The sequence below is a fragment of the Notolepis coatsorum genome (assembly GCF_963971535.1).
Source record: "Notolepis coatsorum genome assembly, chromosome: 15".
Classification (NCBI taxonomy): Eukaryota; Metazoa; Chordata; class Actinopteri; order Aulopiformes; family Paralepididae; genus Notolepis; species Notolepis coatsorum.
The window spans coordinates 12,770,449-12,790,862 of record NC_140179.1 but is presented as its reverse complement, the minus strand read 5'-3'; the positions used below and the strand labels follow the sequence as shown (position 1 = coordinate 12,790,862).

Genomic DNA, 20,414 nt, shown 5'->3' with positions numbered 1-20,414 from the left:
AGGGTTAACCCTTTGTTGTGTGGCAGTGAAATGGTTAACCTTCCGTATTGTCGCAGTGAACGGGTTAACCCGTTGGTAGTGTGGCAGTGAAAGGGTTAAACCGAAAAAGATATACGTGTAATTAGCTTTCATTGACTAATAATACCTACTACCTTGCTGTTTAGTTTAGTCATCCATCAGCCATATTATAAATCTCTATATAAATCCAAGATCATACAAATCAAAGATATTGTTTGTACCTCATTTCTCCATTGTACCTCACTGTTACCCATTTTACTCTGTACAGTACTGTATATTGTATATATGTATATTGAACATTCCTTTACTTACTTTTTACCTACTTCTTAATAACTTATTTTTTTTACTGTATGAAGCACACTCTCAGGGGCTCATACAGAAACAAGCATTTCATCATAAAGTATTCTGTATTTTATTGTGACAAATGATAAACACACTTGAACTTGAAACTGTATGAAAACAACGCAGCAGAGATAATGAACCCCTCCTACCTTGCCACTCAGGTCGTTAATCTGCAGCCTCGCCGTCTTCAGCTCCTCCTGCAGCGCTTCCGCCTTGGCGGCGTCGATCCCGCCGCTCCCCGCCCCTCCCCCGTGCCTCCCCCCGCCCTCGTGAGCCTTGAAGCGCAGCTTGTTGAGCTCGTTGGTCACCCTCTTGCTGTGGTCCTCGGTGTCGGCCAGGTTCCTCCTCAGCAGCTCCGCCTCGTCCTCCACCAGCTGCAGCTGCTGCCGGAGCTCCGTCACATCCTGCCCCAGGCTCCGCCCCACGCCCCCGGACACGCCCCCCTCCCCCTCCGCCTCGCCGCGCAGGTCGTCCAGCTCCGCCCTCAGGCCGCGGTTCTCAACCTGGGGGAGAGAGAGGAGTTAAGTCAGTGGTGGATCTTAACCCTTTCACTACCACACGACCAAAGGGTTAATCCTTTTCACTGCGACAATACAGAGGGTTAACCCTTTCACTAACCCTTTCCCTACCACACTACAGAAGGTTAACCCTTTCACTGTGACAATACAGAAGGTATTCCTTTTAACCTTTTCACTGCCACACTACAGAAGGTTAACCCTTTCACTACCACACTACAGAAGGTTAACCCTTTCACTACCACACTACAGACAGTTAACCGTCTGTAACCGTCTGTAGTGTGGCAGTGAAAGGGTTAACCTTCTGTAGTGTGGCAGTGAAAAGGTTAAAAGGAATACTTTGGGGGCGCTCTAGTAGCACACCATGTAACGTGCTGTGTCGCGAAGCGGCCGACCCGGGTTTGCCGAATGTCTTCCCCTGCTCTGTCTCCCATTTCCTCCTCTCCCTCTCTCTCTACCGGACTGCCCGGTAGTACAAACCAATAAAAATCTACAAAAACATATATATATATATATTAGAGCTGGGCCGTTAACGGCGTTAACGTGCTGCGTTAACGCTATACTAGTATCGCGCGATAATATAATTAACGCATTAATCTAAAAAAAAAAAAAGAAAAAAAAAATTACATTTTTTTTTTTACCTTTATTTACCCAGGGTAGGTTCGCTGAGCACAGATGCTCTTTTTCAGGAACGCCCTGCTTCACATTCACACAGTTCCATTCACACCTGGGAGCTGCCCAGTACAACCAGTTGACACCATTGGCCACCACTGAGCAACTCCACTGGAGCAGTTGATTCAAGCCATGTCACATAGTTCAAGTTTGAAATGATTCTTTCTGTTTTGCTAGATACTGTACTGTACTGGTAACATTATTTATTTGTGTTAACTTCTGAATAAAACAACTTCAAATAAAACAGTCTGTAATGCATTTTGGAAACGGTAGATGGGCTCATGGTGTAATGGGCCACCTGGCCTGAGAAACATAAGGAGGAAAGAAAAAGTAAGGACTTACTTCTGGTCATTATTTGGGTAGAACACACATTTTGAATGCCTTCGGCAGGTTTTTTAATCTAGATTAAATCTAGATTAAATCCAGGATTGCAGATAGATTAATCTAGATTAAAAAAATTAATCTATGCCCACCTCTAATATATATATATATCTAAAAAAAAAAAGGGAATACTTTGTCTCTGCCCCCCCCCCCCCCCCCCTCTTGCCCGCTCCGCTTTCAGAACCTGGAGTCCCCTCTGTAGATTCTGGTTCAAATAGGTAAGGTTATGGGCGGCTAGGTGGTGTAGTGGGCAAGGCGATCGCCGCCAATGCAGGAGACGCTGGGTTCGAGCCCAGCTCTCCGCATTGCTATCAGCTTGGCTGGTCGTTCATACTAATACAATTGGCAGTATTAGGGGGTGGGAAGCTGATGGGTGGGGATCGGACGTTGTGGACAGCGACTCCTACAGGTCGGTTGGTGCGCCTGCGCAGCGGAATCAGGAAGCGACGGGGGCGGCGTGTCCCTCCCACGCAGACCCCCGCCGCTGAGAGATCGCGCTGTGCAGGTGAAAAGATGCGACGGCTGCCTCCTCGAGTACCGGAGGGGACACGTGATGTAAGGCTTCGTCCACATTGCAGCCGGCTTGTGGGAGGCATGGCCTAACAGCGTTCGAGACAGGGGATGGTAGAGCGTCTCCAGATTTCGTGGCGAGCGCCTTGCCCACTACGCCACGTAGCCGCCCAGCAGAGATAGTTTTTAAAGCTAGAAGTTATCAACTGCCAAGTAACTTACACATTTTGTTTAAAGAACGAGAGAAAGAATTTAAGAAGAGCACTCAATTTGAAACAGCCTAGAGCTCGAACCACACTTAAAAGTATGGCTGTGTCAGTTAACAGAGTGAAACTCTGGAACAATCTACTGGGTGAAATACAAAACAGCAGGAGTATTTTTAAGTGTAAAAAGATGTTTAAAAACAGGGTTCTAGAATCTTATAGTCAAATGTAACCTACATGTAGAATCTGTATTTCTCTACCATGAAACTCTGGTATTGCAGATTAAGTATTGATTTTCCTATGTTGGCTTATGTTCTTTTCGGGAACGTTTTTTGTTGATTGTTGATTTTGTTTGTTTGTTTGTTTTATCTTGATTTGATTTGATTTGATTTGATTTGATTTTTATTTAGTACATACAATTTTATACAATAGTATCTTGCAAACTTTAACTTGTTTTGTTCTTTTCGGGATTGGTTTTTGTTGATTTTTTATTGTTGATTTTTTTGTTTTAGGGGTAGGTTGCTCTATAAGCCTTCGGCTTCAAACCTATCGTTTTCGTTTGTTTATTTGTAAAGATTTTCTAAAGAATATTTGTTTATGTTTATTTATTTGTATTTGTAAACATTCGAAAATAAAATAATTCATTCATTCATTCACCTCCAGCTCCACGATCTTCCTGCCCAGGATATTGGCTTCTTCCTCCACCAGGCGCAGCCGCAGCTTCAGCTCCGACTCGCGGGTGCTGGGGGGTCCCCCGGCCTCGCCCTTGGGGTGTGGGCTGTCCAGGTCGCCGTAGAAGGAGCGGTACTTCTGCAGCTCCTGCTCCAGCCGGTCCTTCTCCTTGTCGATCTGGGCGGTCTTCTTCCTCATAATGACCGCCTCCTCTTTGATGAAGGCGAGCTGGCACTTGAGGTCGTCGTTGTCGTCGTCCTGGGAGACGGAGAGAATACAGGCTGCAGTGTTTTCCTCAGACATTCAGACAGTAAGAACATTACCACCACAGTAAGAATGTTCAAAATTCCACTGTAGGCTCCAGTATGTTCAAAATTCAGCTGCCAGGGTTCTAACCCGCACCAAACCCTGGCAGCACATCACCCCCACCCTCATCCACCTCCACTGACTCCCCATCAAATCCTGCATCACCTACAAAACCCTCCTGCTCACCTACAAATCCCTCCACGCTCTGGCACCTCAGTACCTCACTGACCTCCTCCACCCCTACACTCAGTCACGGACACTGGTCAGCTCTCCATCCCCCGAACCAGACAGCGGACAGAGCTTTCAGTGTGTCAGCTCCCACCCACTGGAACTCCCTCCCTGCAGAACTCCGCAACACCCCAACTCTGAACTCATTCAAAAAACTGCTCAAAACCCACCTCTTCAACTTGGCCTTTAACCCCTAATTTCTCACTTTGTATTTTGTATTTATTGGTTTAAAATACAGAGACAGTGCATATTAAGGAACATTTGACTGTAAATATGCCAGTTTAGCCAAGTTGGCTAATTTTCAACTGTAGTCTCTGGGGCAGGTGACATGAGCACAACAATAATTAAAACATAGTACAATAATTAAAACACAGTAGGAATCAGTATAGGTTACAATACACTAAAAAAAATACATACAAATAAATACATTAAAATACAACCCCTCAGTTAAAATGGTCGCACACTTGACCATCTCTCAACCATGATTTTAAGTTAGTTTTAAATGAGATGTAACTTTGATACTCCCTGAGCCGTGTTGGCAGACTGTTCCAGGTGTGGGCTGCTCTCACGGAAAAGGCTGTCTGACTAAAAGCAGACCTCCTGTTTGAGACTACACAGTCCCCTCTGACTACAGACCTGGTATATCTGTCAGCAGATGCTTTCTGTTTTATGAAAGTACAGAGGGGGAGGAGCCAAGCCATGTAGGATTTTATAGGTAAGGCAGGCATCTTTGAATTTGACAAGATTGTCCCAGCTCAGTAGGTTCTGGTTTGGTGGTGGCTGTTTGTTTTCCTGTCCAGAACTTTCACAGCCTGATGGTAAACTACCTGTACAGATCGTAATGTTGTACAGGAGGCTTGTGTCCAGCTAGTCAGACAGTATGTTAAGTGTGACATAATAATGGCATTAAAATACAGTGCTGCTGCTTTTGTTGACAGAGTTTCTGATGTGACGGAAGTTTGATAAGTGAAACTTTGCATTGTTTACTACCGATTTGATTTGTTTTTTTAAATGTAAGATTGGAGTCCATTTTTATCCGAAGGTATCTATATTCGGATAATAATAATAATAATAATAGATCAAATTTATATAGCGCCTTTCATAGAACCCAAGGTCGCTTTACAATCAGGACAAAAAATAGGGCAAGGAAAGTAGGGGGGGAGGGGGAAAAGGGGATGAGGGAAAGTAGGGGATAATGGACCTAATTTAATCTAAAACTAACTGATGGGGAAAGCCTTGGTGAAGAGGTGTGTTTTTAGAGCGGATTTGAAGGTGTCCAGGGTTGGGGCGTTGCGGATTTGGGGGGGGAGAGAGTTCCAGAGGGTAGGGGATGCCACGCTGAAGGCTCTGTCCCCAAAAGTCCGTAACCTGGTGCGAGGGATGGAGAGGAGACCTAGATCAGAGGATCGTAGGTTCCGGGATGGAGTGTACTGGTGGAGGAGATCAGACAGGTACCGGGGGGCGAGGGCATGGAGGGATTTGTAGGTGAGGAGCAGGAGTTTGAAGGTGATGCGGAACCTGACTGGAAGCCAGTGGAGATGGATGAGGGTGGGGGTGATGTGCTGCCAGGGCTTGGTGTGAGTGAGAACCCTGGCAGCTGAGTTCTGGACATACTGGAGCCTGTCCAGGGCTTTGCTGGGTACCCCGAACAGGACTCCATTACAGTAGTCCAACCGGGAGGTGACAAATGAGTGGATCAGGGTCTCAGCCACAGAGTCTGAGAGTGAGGGTCGGAGACGGGAGATGTTCCTGAGGTGGTAGAAGGCAGACTTGGTGACAGATTTGATGTGGGAGTGAAATGAAAGTGTGGAGTCAAGGGTGACGCCCAGGTTACGGACTTCGAGAGACGGGGAGATGGAACAGCCGTCAACGTGGAGGAGGAGATCTCCAACCTTCCCGAGCAGTGCCTTGGGGGCCACAACCATGAGCTCTGTCTTTTTGCTGTTGAGTTTGAGTAATTTGGTTGCCATCCAGGTTTGTATAGCGTGGAGGCAGTTGACTACAGACTGTGGGGGGAGCTGGGAGGATGGGAGGTGCTGATGTAGAGCTGAGTATAATCAGCATAACAGTGGAAGTTGAGTCCGTGGTGACGTATAATCTGACCGAGGGGGAGCATGTAAATGGTGAATAGTAGGGGACCCAGCACAGAGCCCTGGGGGACACCGTGGTTGACTGGGGCCGGGGGGGAGGATGAGCCGCTGACGCTGACAAACTGAGATCTATTAGTGAGATATGAATGAAACCATGACAGAGCTGTACCGGTGATGCCTAGGTTGTCGGAGAGGCATTTGAGGAGGACTGAGTGGGATATTGTGTCGAACGCCGCGGAGAGGTCGAGAAGGATGAGGAGGCTGATGGCGCCGCTACGTCCGGCTGCCTGTCTGTGCGCTCCGTCGAGACTGTGCATACTTTTGTTAATATTTATAGTTTTAAGAGTTTTGTCTGTACCAACAGTAGGTGCAATTAATGTGTATGACCGTCAGTCACTAATAGACATTGGATTACGGGAAACTTACCGACTGGATTACTCTCTGGATCAGCTCTCTGAACCGCAACAATGGCCCGTTGAGATCTTGAGGACATCAGGACCGGATCTCGCCCCCAGGGACAAAGGACCCAGACGGCGAGGAAAGAGAGCTGGAGTCCGTAACAGGCTGAGAACCAGGCGGCACAGGACACCACTACCCAGTATATTGCTAGCCAATGTACAATCAATAGACAATAAACTAGACGACATCCGAGCAAGGATTCAATTCCAGAGAGACGTTAGGGACTGTAACGTTCTCTGCTTCATCGAGACGTGGCTGGCGCCAGAAGTCCCAGACCACGCCATCCTACCGGCCGATCATTTCTTCATTCACCGCAAGGATAGAACAGCAGAATCCGGTAAACAACGTGGAGGAGGTATTGCCTTCATGTTGAACAAAAATTGGAGTGACCCAACTAATGTGAAGGAACTATCCAACCACTGCTCCCCAGAACTGGAATATATAACCATCAAGTGTCGTCCTTTCTTCCTCCCGAGGGAGTTAACGGCGATCGTCCTGGTCGGAGTGTATATTCCACCGCAAGCTGAAGCCAGCAACAAGGTTGCGCTCTCCAGACTACACGACGAGGTAAATAGAATCCAAGAGGCGAATGTTAACGCCGCCATTTTAGTTCTGGGAGATTTCAATAGCGCCAATCTGAGAAAGGTATTGCCCGACTTCTATCAGCATGTGACTTGCAACACCAGAGGCGGTAACATCCTAGATCACTGTTACACGCAATTTAAAGGTGGCTACAAGGCTCATTCTGATAGTGGCTTCGGTAAGTCAGATCACGCATCAATTTTTCTTACACCGAAGTACAGACAGAGAATTAAAAGTACTCCCGTAGTCTCGCGAGAGGTGCAGAAATGGGATGTGACGTCAGAGGATACGATCCGGTCAGTGTTTCACAACACAGACTGGAATGTGTTCCGCGACACAGATAACATTAATGCCTACACGGAGACAGTGCTGGACTATGTTTGTACTAGGGTGAAAGAAACAATCCCCACTACCAAAATGAAAGTTTACCCAAATCAAAAACCCTGGGTAGACAAATCCGTCCGTGAAGCTCTGAGAGAGCGCACCAAAGCATACAACGACGGCCTAGAGGCAGGCAACATGAATGACCACAAGGTGGCGCGATACAACGTAAGGAGGACTGTGTCAGAGGCCAAACGACGCTACAGGGATAAAATTGAACTCCAGTTTGAACAAGCTGACTCTAGAGCTATGTGGCAGGGGCTCAAAACGATGACAGACTACAAAGGCGCCTCCCTCAAACTGAACAGTGACATCTCCTTAGCAAATGACCTCAATACCCTCTATGCGAGGTTTGATGCTGGTAATAACAACACCAGCTCACAAGCCTCGGCAATGGGGGGGGGGGGGTCGGCTGCTGATGGAGGCGCAGTGTTCAGGGTAACAGAGCATGAGGTGAGGCGGACCTTTAAAAAAGTGAATATCAGGAAGGCAGCAGGTCCAGACGGCATCCCCGGCCGCGTCCTAAAAGTCTGTGCCGACCAACTGGCCCCAGTATTCACTGACATATTTAACCTGTCCTTAGAACAGGCTGTCATCCCCACCTGCCTGAAGAAGTCCACTATTATCCCTGTACCCAAAAAATCCAAGCCTGCTTGCCTCAACGACTACCGCCCTGTAGCTCTCACCTCCATAGCCATGAAGTGCTTCGAGAAGCTAGTAAAGGGCTACATCTGCTCCTCCCTCCCCATCAACATGGACCCCCTGCAATTTGCATACCGCCCCAACAGGTCCACGGAGGACGCCATATCCCATGTGCTGCACACAGCAGCATCACACCTGGACAAGAGGCAGGGGAACTATGTGAGAATGCTATTCATCGACTACAGCTCGGCATTCAATACCATAGTCCCCTCCATACTCATAGCCAAGCTCAGGGACCTGGGCTTGGGCTATGACCTCTGCCAGTGGGTCTTGGACTTCCTGACTGGCAGACCCAAGGTGGTGAGAGCAGGCAACTGCACCTCCTCATCCATCACCCTCAACATAGGGGCCCCCCAGGGCTGTGTTCTGAGTCCCCTCCTCTACTCCCTGTACACACACGACTGTGTGGCTCAGCGGAGTAGCAATACAATCGTCAAATTTGCTGACGACACAGTGGTGGTGGGCCTGATCTCTGCCAACGACGAGAGGGCCTACCTGGAAGAGGTCAAGGTCCTGGCGGGATGGTGCCAGGAAAACAGCCTCTCCCTGAACGTCAGCAAAACAAAGGAGATGATTGTGGACTTCAGGAGGTCGGGGGTCAAGGACTACAGCCCCCTCAGCATCGACGGGGCACCGGTTGAGAGAGTCAACAGCTTTAAGTACCTCGGAGCCTACATATCCGAGGACTTGACATGGACCACACACATTAACAGTGTTGTGAAGAAGGCACGACAACGCCTCTACTTCCTCAGGCGCCTAAGGAAGTTCCAAGTCAGCCAGAAGATCCTTAAGAACTTCTACTCATGTACAATAGAGAGCATCTTGACCGGCAACATCACCTCCTGGTTTGGGAATAGCACTGCACAAGACCAAAGCAGACTACAAAGAGTGACACGTTCAGCCGAACGCACAATTGGAGGGGGGCTCCCCACCCTCCAGAACATTTACTACAAGCGTTGCAAGGGCAAGGCTAAGAGAATCATTAAAGACTCCAGTCACCCGAACAACTGCCTCTTTGAACTGCTGCCGTCAGGCAAGCGATACAGGAGTCTCAAGGCGAGCACAGAAAGACTCAGAAGAAGCTTCTATCCCCAGGCCATCAGGCTGCTAAACGAACAATGAATGAACACTACACAACAACAACCACCAAACGCACATAGCACACACATCCACACGCACACACTCACTTTAAACAAACACACTGTAGCACCCACTCCACACACTTATAGCACACACCCACTTTAAACAAACACACTGTAGCACCCACTCCCCACACTTTATATTTATGGATGAAGGATTGCACTACAACTCGTACACCTTACTGTAAATTGTACCTAAAATTGTACCTCATCCCATTTCTGCTTTGCACTAGATAGTACTGTACATTAGTACACTGCATAGTATTGTGTATTGTATATTATATGGTAACTCAGAACATTGTACATATGTCTATACCGAACACTGTGACCTCATTTTCTTCTTCTAAATTCATGCTATATTATGTTATTATGTTATTTGATACTATCTTGTCTAGCACAGTCTCTGGAGCGTAACAGTAAGAAGCATTTTGTATGAAAGTATTCTGTACTTCTGTATGACAACTATTAAAGAACTTGAACTTGAACTTGGAGTCTGCAGCAAGGAAGAGGTCATTAGTGATCTTGATGAGGGCGGTCTCTGTGCTGTGATGTGCTCGGTAGGCTGACTGAAGGGGTTCGTAGAGCTCATGGTTGGACAGATGTTGATGAAGCTGGGCGGCGACTGCCCTTTCCAAGGTTTTGCTAAGGAAAGGAAGGTTGGAGATCGGCCGGTAGTTGTCCAGCACCTCAGGGTCCAAACCAGGCTTCTTTAGGATGGGAGTGATGGAGGCGGTTTTGAAACAGGAGGGAACTATTCCAGATGACAGAGAGGAGTTGATGATGTCCGTTATGATGGGGCAGAGGGTAGGAAGGCAGGCCTTGACCAGTACCGTAGGCATGGGGTCGAGGGAGCAGGTGGAAGCTTTGGCTCTGGTAACCAGCTTCATGACCAGCGGAACATCCACTGGGGAGAAGGAGGAGAGAGAGCACTGGGGATGGAGGGATGTAGCTGGGAGCATGTAGTCCGGCGTCAGGGGTAAGTGAGGAGGGGAGGGGGCGGGCACCATGAGTTGTTGGTGGATGGAAGTCACTTTAGCCTGGAAAAAGTCCAGGAACTTAGAGCAGAGGTCAGGAGCATCAGTGTGGGAGGCAGTGAGAGGGCGGAGGAGACGATTTATGGTTGAGAAAAGCGATCTGGGGTTATTTTGCTGTGAGGTGATGAGATGGAGTAGTATGCGGTCCTGGTCTTGGAGAGAGCCTCTTTGTAGGACCTCACGTGGTCGACGGTGGACGGTGAGGCCAGATCGCCTGGAGAGTCGCTCCAGTTGTCGACCCACTCTTTTCATAGAGCGGAGGTCAGAGGTAAACCATGGGGCAGGGCGAGGAAAGGACACATTCCGGCTTCTGAGGGGCGCCAGAGAGTCCAGGCTGAGGGAGAGGGCGGCATTGTAACAGGCCGCTAAGGTGTCCGGGGAGGTATCGGAGGGAACCGGGGCCATGTGGGTAGTGATGAGGTCAGATAGGGCTGATGCACACACTGACTTGGTGTCCCTGAATGTGAGGGTGCGCGTTGGGCGCTGCCTGGGCGGGGGGATAGGGACAGTGAAAAGAATGGCATGGTGGTCAGATACCGCAAGGTCTAGACACTGCAGGTGGGAGGGGGGGTTACCGGTGGAGCAGACCAGATCCAGAGTGTGACCTTTGGAGTGGGTGGGGCCCTGGACATGCTGCGTGATGCTGAGGCAGTCCAGAAGCGACAGGAAATCAGCTGCGAAGTTGCAGTTGGTGGAGTCAACATGAATGTTGAAATCTCCGAGCAGATAGGTGGTCAGGGACCTGGAGCAGAAGGAGGACAGGAGCTCGGTTAGCTCTGACAGGAAGGTGGTGGAGGCTTTGGGGGGGCGGTAAATCAGGGCGAATTGAGGTTGAGGTTCAGGAGATCCGGAGAGAGAGAATGTAATGCATTCGAATGATGTGAGATCAGGAGTGGGGATCTCCTTGACCTGGAAGTCTGTACGATGGATGACAGCCAGCCCGCCGCCACGGCCCGTGGAGCGCGGTTTCTGGAGGTAGATGTAACCGGGGGGTGTAGCTTGGTTTAGTGTGATGAAATCCTGTTTATTTTGCCATGTTTCAGTCAAACATAAAAAATCCAGTTTTCTTTCAGTGATGATATCATGGATGAGTAGTGCCTTGTTATTGAGGGAGCGAGTATTGAGCAGCATGAACGTGGCTGTGGAGGAGACAGGCAGAGTGGGAGGGGTGCTACTGTCTGAGCAGACCAGGGGCTTCAGACAGCTGGTGCGCACGTGAGGTGTGTTGTGATGACGTTGATGAACAACACGGAAGCGCGGAGCAGAAACTACCACTGGAATAGTGGAATCTGTGCAGATGAGTTTGTAGCGGGATGCTCGATGTATATAGCGGGGGCGTTGAAGGAGTCCGAGAGATCTGATGGTATCCAGCCAGATTGGCGCAGCTGCGTTGAAAAAGCTCCGAAGTTGGTGAGAGGAGTATGTCAGCATATCGACCGGAGCAGCTAACCGGCTAACGACCAGCCACACACAACGAATCCAGCTTCGGGCAACAGCACACTGCGGTGGAGTGATCAAAACTCACGAACAATCCAGGTACATGTAGAGAGTTAATCCAGTTGGGGAAAAACATGTGATGGAAAAAAGATGATCCAAACCAAAAACCCAGGAGTAGAGGGAAGCCGGCTGGCTAGTTTGACAACAGGGCTAACGATGCTAACAGCTGACGCTGACAGCGGGCAGGTAGCAAACACTAGCCCAGCTGATCAGCAGAGAGGGTGAGTAAACACAAAAACCGGATAAATGAAAATTATCACACTGTTATGGCAAAGTAAAAAAGATCTGAATCTAACGTTAGCAGCCCAGACAAAAAATGTTTAGTAAGGGAAGGAACGTTAACTCAGTGGAGCGACTGAGAAGCGGCGACATCAAACGCCAGCGTCCTCTCAGCACATACTGCACATGGACTTGGCCGGTAGAAGGAGCATATTAATACAACTGTCAACCTTTCTCCTCTGACATAGACATCAGGTGAGACAGTATTCATCAGCCTCTTTGTAAAAAACATGCAAACAGTCTTTTTGGTGTTTAAATGCAGACATGAGTTAGTCAACCATTCAGTGACCGATGTCATCACCGCTGTTAACTTGTTTGCAGCTTGCTGCTTGGTTTCTGCATGGACATAAATGACTGTATCATCTGCATACATCTGGATGTCAGACTTATTGCATACAGCTGGAAGATCATTAATGTATAGACTAAACAACAGCGGTCCCAATATAGATCCTTGGGGGACACCAAAACCACAGCTAAGGGCAGAGGATAGTATGTTGTGTCTGTCCACTATGTTTGTTACTTTTGTTATCCCCCCCCCCTATGTAAAGCGACCTTGGGTCTTTTGAAAGGCACTATATAAAATGAAGTTATTATTATTATTATTACATTACCACCACAGTAAGAACATTACCACCACAGTAAGAACATTACCACAGTAAGAACATTACCACCACAGTAAGAACATTACCACCACAGTAAGAACATTACCACCACAGTAAGAACATTACCATCACAGTAAGAACATTACCACCACAGTAAGAACATTACCACCACAGTAAGAACATTACCACGACAGTAAGAACATACCACCACAGTAAGAACATTACCACCACAGTAAGAACATTACCACCACAGTAAGAACATTACCACCACAGTAAGAACATTACCACCACAGTAAGAACATTACCACCACAGTAAGAACATTACCATCACAGTAAGAACATTACCACCACAGTAAGAACATTACCACCACAGTAAGAACATTACCACCACAGTAAGAACATTACCACCACAGTAAGAACATTACCATCACAGTAAGACCATTACCATCACAGTAAGAACATTACTACCACAGTAAGAACATTACCACCACAGTAAGAACATTACCATCACAGTAAGAACATTACCACAGTAAGAACATTACCACCACAGTAAGAACATTACCACCACAGTAAGAACATTACCACCACAGTAAGAACATTACCACAGTAAGAACACCACCAGACAATACAGAATGATCTAATCTAACCTCTCACCTCAGTTGTAGTCTGTGCTGCTTTCTTATCTGGCTTCTGAGCCTCCTTGCTTCCTCTCCTCTTCTGGGTCTGTTGAGAGAGGCACACACATATTCAAATAATGTCAGTACTCACAACGATACGATGGTTTGCTTGGGTGATTGATCCCATTTCAGACAGTGAGATGATTGTGAATATATGGATAGATGTGGATATGGGTAAATATTTGGATGGATAGATATTAGTTACACACAAGCTTTTCTTGGGGAATCTCATATTATGGACTGAAATGTTGAAGAATTGTATCTCATCTTGTGGATCAGTTGGACTTAACCCTTTCACTACCACACTGCAGAAGGTAGTGTATTGTATTGTACCTGTATTGTGGTAGTGAAAAGGGTTAACCCTTTGTCGTGTGGCAGTGAAAGGGTTAACCGTCTGTATTGTCGCAGTGAAAGGGTTAACCATTTGGTAGGGTGGTAGTTGTTATGGTTTGTATGCGACCCCAACAGCACGACACAGACAGGTAAATCAGAGTTAGCCAAAACAAAGGGCGTATTTATTTGAACAACAGAATTTGCAACACTGTTCCTTTAAGGACAAAAATGTATGTGAGAAAACAAACAGCGTCCAGTAACTGAGGGAATTAGGAACGTCCCCTTTAAGGGAGGATGTCAATATGCCAAATGGAATAAGCAAGGCAGCGTCCAGTAAGCGTGTATGCCTTCTACGACGGAACTGCGTTTCCGCGTTCGAGTTTTGCGCTCTGATTGGCCAGGTCATGTGACATATGCGCCAATCGTAGGACAGCAAGTTCTGCGCCTATTTCCGGGTCTAACAGCCTGCAAACTACCTGGCGTTCTATTGCCATGCTCTAAGACAAACTCTAACCTTAACCAACTTCGAACGAGCGCCTAAGCTTAACCAGTGTAGAAACTTGCAGTCCCACGATTGGGCGTACATGTCACATGACCAGAAATGACCTGGCCAATCAGAGACGCGGAAACGCAGTTCTGTTGTAGGCGGCATTCAGGCGTCCAGTAAACGTAGAATCAAACAAATCTTCACAGGATATGGAAAACACCCGAAGGCGAGCGAAGGCACAGAGTCCAGTGCTAACGTGGAATTGTTCAGAGACAGTCTTATTCAAGACTCACCCAGAGTACTGCCGACGGGCAATTCGAAAGCAAGGGTCCATGGAAATGAAGAGCGCGTGCACAGCAGGGCGGCAACAACCGTCTCACACTGGAGACCACGGGAGAACACGACAGCAGATGGTGGAGACAAGACGACCCGACAACGAGTGACCTGCAGTCAGCGTATATGAGTCCTCCCGACGAGCTGATTGGAATTCATCTCAGGTGCGTGATGTTGATTGACGCTGAGAAGCATGCAGTACTGGGCCAGCCCTCACAGTAGTGAATTCAATCAGACAGTAGTAATAGTGATGATGGTATACATGGTCAAAACCGTAGTAATACACTGCACCAGAATCCATGCACTGCGTGCAGTGTTTAGTAATTACAGTAATTATATAGTCCTAACAGTGTTTATTAGTAAGAGTCAGATAGTCCTAACAGTGTTTATCATTAACACATTGGTTGCCAGCCGGATATGGCGATTTATCGCTTGGACGCCACCACGTTAATGAATGGGAGGACGAGCACATTTGCGAACACATAAACTATATCTTAAATTATGGCTATGTGTCTAATACACCCGTCGCTTATCAATGACTTGCTTGCAGTCAACATGTACGAAACTGATTGTTTTTTCATCAGTACATTTCCGTTTTATACCGTTTTGAATACGAGTATAGTTTCGGAGAGTTCTAGTAATTTCAGAGAAATTCTGCGAAAAATTGCCATTTACTGGAATACACAAAACATGTTGTCATTTTCCGGCTGATTTATGAATCGTTTTCAAATAAACGCTAGATTATCGAGAGTATTTGTGTTCTTATGCACGATACAAAAGCAGGCTGAAAAATCATTTATTTAGTGCCTAACGCCACACACACACACACACACACACACACACACACACACACACACACACACACACACACACACACACACACACACACACACACACACACACACACACACACACACACACACACACAGGTTGTGAAATCTGTGAAAAACAACTCTGATTAACCCAAAACTGGTAACATAGATTCCTTACCTCAGATCAGATGGTCTGCAAAAAGATGAATACAATTCCTGATCGCCATTCCAAATATTGATCGCGTTTATCGATCCAACGTTATAGTCCGAAACGCATGATCCAAGCTGCTTCCAGCCTCGCCAGTGTATCTGGTAACACGACACTGCTTGCCAGAGGTGGGGAAACCCTGGGGCGGAGTTTTTCTCTGGTGCACTTTTTCACTCAATCCAATCCAATGATGTGCATTACCATCCGGGAGACGATAGGGGGCGGTATTTCCCCTTTTCGAGCTCAGAGCCATTCCCAATGATAATGTCAGGCTGGATGGATGAAAAATGAATAGATATCGCTAATAAAAGAAATAACGATTAAATAACGAGAAATCTCGTTGTTGGCAACCAACGCATGGCGGCCAATAACGAGATATCTCGTTGTTGAGTCAGATAGTCCTAACAGTGTTCATTATTAAGAGTCAGACAGTCCTAACAGTGTTTATTATTAAGAGTCAGACAGTCCTAACAGTGTTTATTATTAAGAGTCAGATAGTCCTAACAGTGTTCATTATTAAGAGTCAGACAGTCCTAACAGTGTTTATTATTAAGAGTCAGACAGTCCTAACAGTGTTTATTATTAAGAGTCAGACAGTCCTAACAGTGTTTATTATTAAGAGTCAGACAGTCCTAACAGTGTTTATTATTAAGAGTCAGACAGTCCTAACAGTGTTTATTATTAAGAGTCAGATAGTCCTAACAGTGTTTATTATTAAGAGTCAGACAGTCCTAACAGTGTTTATTATTAAGAGTCAGACGGTCCTAACAGTGTTTATTAAGAGTCAGACAGTCCTAACAGTGTTTATTATTAAGAGTCAGATAGTCCTAACAGTGTTCATTATTAAGAGTCAGATAGTCCTAACAGTGTTTATTATTAAGAGTCAGATAGAACTAACAGTGTTTATTATTAAGAGTCAGACAGTCCTAACAGTGTTTATTATTAAGAGTCAGACAGTCCTAACAGTGTTTATTATTAAGAGTCAGATAGTCCTAACAGTGTTTATTATTAAGAGTCAGATAGAACTAACAGTGTTTATTATTAAGAGTCAGACAGTCCTAACAGTGTTTATTATTAAGAGTCAGATAGTCCTAACAGTGTTTATTATTAAGAGTCAGACGGTCCTAACAGTGTTTATTATTAAGAGTCAGATAGTCCTAACAGTGTTTATTATTAAGAGTCAGATAGTCCTAACAGTGTTTATTATTAAGAGTCAGATAGTCCTAACAGTGTTTATTATTAAGAGTCAGACAGTCCTAACAGTGTTTATTATTAAGAGTCAGACAGTCCTAACAGTGTTTATTATTAAGAGTCAGACAGTCCTAACAGTGTTTATTATTAAGAGTCAGACAGTCCTAACAGTGTTTATTATTAAGAGTCAGACAGTCCTAACAGTGTTTATTATTAAGAGTCAGACGGTCCTAACAGTGTTTATTATTAAGAGTCAGACAGTCCTAACAGTGTTTATTATTAAGAGTCAGACAGTCCTAACAGTGTTTATTATTAAGAGTCAGACAGTCCTAACAGTGTTTATTATTAAGAGTCAGACAGTCCTAACAGTGTCTATTATTAAGAGTCAGACAGTCCTAACAGTGTTTATTATTAAGAGTCAGACAGTCCTAACAGTGTTTATTATTAAGAGTCAGACGGTCCTAACAGTGTTTATTATTAAGAGTCAGACGGTCCTAACAGTGTTTATTATTAAGAGTCAGATAGTCCTAACAGTGTTTATTATTAAGAGTCAGACAGTCCTAACAGTGTTTATTATTAAGAGTCAGACAGTCCTAACAGTGTTTATTATTAAGAGTCAGACAGTCCTAACAGTGTTTATTATTAAGAGTCAGACAGTCCTAACGGTGTTTATTATTAAGAGTCAGATAGTCCTAACAGTGTTTATTATTCAGAGTCAGATAGTCCTAACAGTGTTTATTATTAAGAGTCAGATAGTCCTAACAGTGTTTATTATTAAGAGTCAGACAGTCCTAACGGTGTTTATTATTAAGAGTCAGATAGTCCTAACAGTGTTTATTATTCAGAGTCAGATAGTCCTAACAGTGTTTATTATTAAGAGTCAGATAGTCCTAACAGTGTTTATTATTCAGAGTCAGATAGTCCTAACAGTGTTTATTATTAAGAGTCAGATAGTCCTAACAGTGTTTATTATTAAGAGTCAGATAGTCCTAACAGTGTTTATTATTAAGAGTCAGACAGTCCTAACAGTGTTTATTATTCAGAGTCAGATAGTCCTAACAGTGTTTATTATTAAGAGTCAGACAGTCCTAACAGTGTTTATTATTAAGAGTCAGACAGTCCTAACAGTGTTTATTATTAAGAGTCAGACAGTCCTAACAGTGTTTATTATTAAGAGTCAGATAGTCCTAACAGTGTTTATTATTAAGAGTCAGACGGTCCTAACAGTGTTTATTATTAAGAGTCAGATAGTCCTAACAGTGTTTATTATTAAGAGTCAGACAGTCCTAACAGTGTTTATTATTAAGAGTCAGACGGTCCTAACAGTGTTTATTATTAAGAGTCAGATAGTCCTAACAGTGTTTATTATTAAGAGTCAGACGGTCCTAACAGTGTTTATTATTAAGAGTCAGATAGTCCTAACAGTGTTTATTATTAAGAGTCAGACAGTCCTAACAGTGTTTATTATTAAGAGTCAGATAGTCCTAACTGTAACTGAGGGGTACAATTCCCTGACTGTATTACTAGATATGATACTTACTACCACTACCTTTGTACTTAATATTCGGCCACCCAGTACACGGCATAAATATATTATCATAAACACTCTCACGTAGATGAAACGGATCCAACACAAATGTACGAAGTCGAAGTATGCGTTTATTACTACACAGCAATGGTGTGTAGAGCAAGCACTTAATCACTTAATTACATTTATGAATTGAAATAGTATGCACTTTTATGGCAAAGAGTATTCGTCGGTATATCAATAGAGAATGTCCAATCTCTGATGGCGCAGGTGGTAAATATACGACCTGGAATAGTTAAGGAATAACAGCAATGATACTTTAATGATTATATACTAGATACACTAAGGGGGGGTTAATCCGGTCGCTTGTAAGCCGACAGGAGTAGGAGGGGGGGGGGGTAGAATCCGGCTGCCTCGTCCGGCCAAGGGTATCCCAGGTGAACCCACTGTAGTGCCGTTCAATGCGCCGGCGATCCTTGGACCACAGATGAAAGCAGGTGGACTCTTTGTGGGCCGGCTCTCTCCGGTCCACGGGGGAGAGACGTGAAGCGACCTCGTCTTGCAGAGCGTCTCCTCACCTTGCGTCCTCTCCAGGGGGGGGGGGTTCCAACACACGGCAGTGTCGGGGGTCTTTATCCATGGAATAATCAAAGTATACAAAGCATAATCCGTGCCTGGGAAGGCGGGCTGTCGTCGGTAGAATAATCCGGTATACAGGTCCACTCGCTCGTCGGCTCTGGGGCTCCTCGGGTGCAGCTTCACATGGGGTCAACCACCCTGGGTAAGCAGCCAGTTCTCTGCCCGAAACGATGGGGTACTGACTACGGTAGTATTCTCACCGCACGAAGCACTATATATTAACAGACTATTATTAGCTTAATAGACTACGTCCAACTCGACGATATAGTGCCAAATATGACTATTCAAATATTAATATACACGATGTCTCAATACCGATGGTAGGCGAACTTGGCCTTACTCCCACACGTGGCGTCGCGGGGAGGCTTTACGTCTGTGACTCTATTGGAGGGTAAGAAACTGGACTGAAAAGGAAGTCCTACTTTAGTAGCGCAGTATATATACGCACTATGAACAAATAGTCCCATTAGTGGTGCGGTAGCCAGATTCCTACGCGGAACTAGGACTTGTTCGTACATGTGGAGCGGTACGTTTGAACTGGGTCTGAGGGGTATGGCAGCCTGGCACCAAGGTCTCGACCAATAGTAGAATGGAGACTATTATGGGATGTTCAGTAGGCTAGAATGGATATTCAATGCATATTGTACAAGGAATATACAAGGGATATCAGGGAATATTAGAGAATATACAAATACAATTAAATATATATATATAAATAAATATATATATTCGGTTTAATCTGGCCCTTCACAACAGCCACCCCCTGAATAGGTCCCAGACCTAATCAGTTAAACAGAGACAGATTAATCGCGTTGTCTATTTACACATAAGGGTTTGCTGTAGGGGTCAGTCAACTTCACAAAGTCATAGGGTTGTAGGGTCATGGTCATCATCGATTGTGTCTGGGAGTCGAGGCAGTTCTATGAGCCTCGCCACGGGACGGGTGTAAGTGCGACCCTGGACGAGCACTTCAGCTGCTCGGACCTTGCCGTCGGCACCGGTGATCACTTTGCTTACGCGGCCGGCCGGCCACATAGCTCTGGGCAGTGATTGATCAATAATCATGACGACTGTTCCTTCTGTCAAATTGTCTCTCTCCTTTACCCACTTCTGGCGGGTCTGTAGAGACTGTAGGTAGTGCAGTAGGAAACTGTTCCAAAACTTGTCGGCTAATACTTGGCTGTACCTCCACATTCGTCGGCCGTTCGCTTCTTCAGGCCGGTACATTGTCTGGGGTAATGCAGGATCTAGCCGCACCATCAGGAGTGTGTTGGGGGTAACTGGGTCGATATCCGCCACATCACTGGAGACATATCCGAGGGGCTTGCACTCCGGGTGGTACCGCAGGAATGTTCTTTGTTGTGCACTCTCTATGGACGTGCAATCGTCTATGTTAGGGTCGGTGGAGGCTACGGTGCTCAATCCACAGAACACAGACTTCTTATTTTCCACCTCCTCTGGACTTGCTTCCCTCGGGATAGGCATGGGCCACTGTCCTTCCGGGAGTCTTAGGAATGCGGGGCCGTCACTGTAGACATTGCGACGGGTGAGGTCATCCAGGGGCATCCCCCGGGTGATGACGTCAGCTGGGTTC

The 20,414-nt window shown here is 45.9% G+C and overlaps 1 protein-coding gene across 1 annotated transcript in view; it reads right to left on the bottom strand.

The window, feature by feature from the left end:
• LOC311241737 (microtubule cross-linking factor 3-like) overlaps positions 1-20,414 on the bottom strand; it is a gene marked incomplete at both ends in the record, with an annotated part of 52,153 nt that overhangs the window by 7,400 nt on the left and 24,339 nt on the right. The window contains 3 exons of the mRNA XM_084330630.1: positions 510-863; positions 3,299-3,568; positions 13,267-13,335. Coding sequence (XP_084186756.1) covers positions 510-863; positions 3,299-3,568; positions 13,267-13,335 — 693 coding nt within the window. The remainder of the gene's footprint in view (positions 1-509; positions 864-3,298; positions 3,569-13,266; positions 13,336-20,414) is intronic.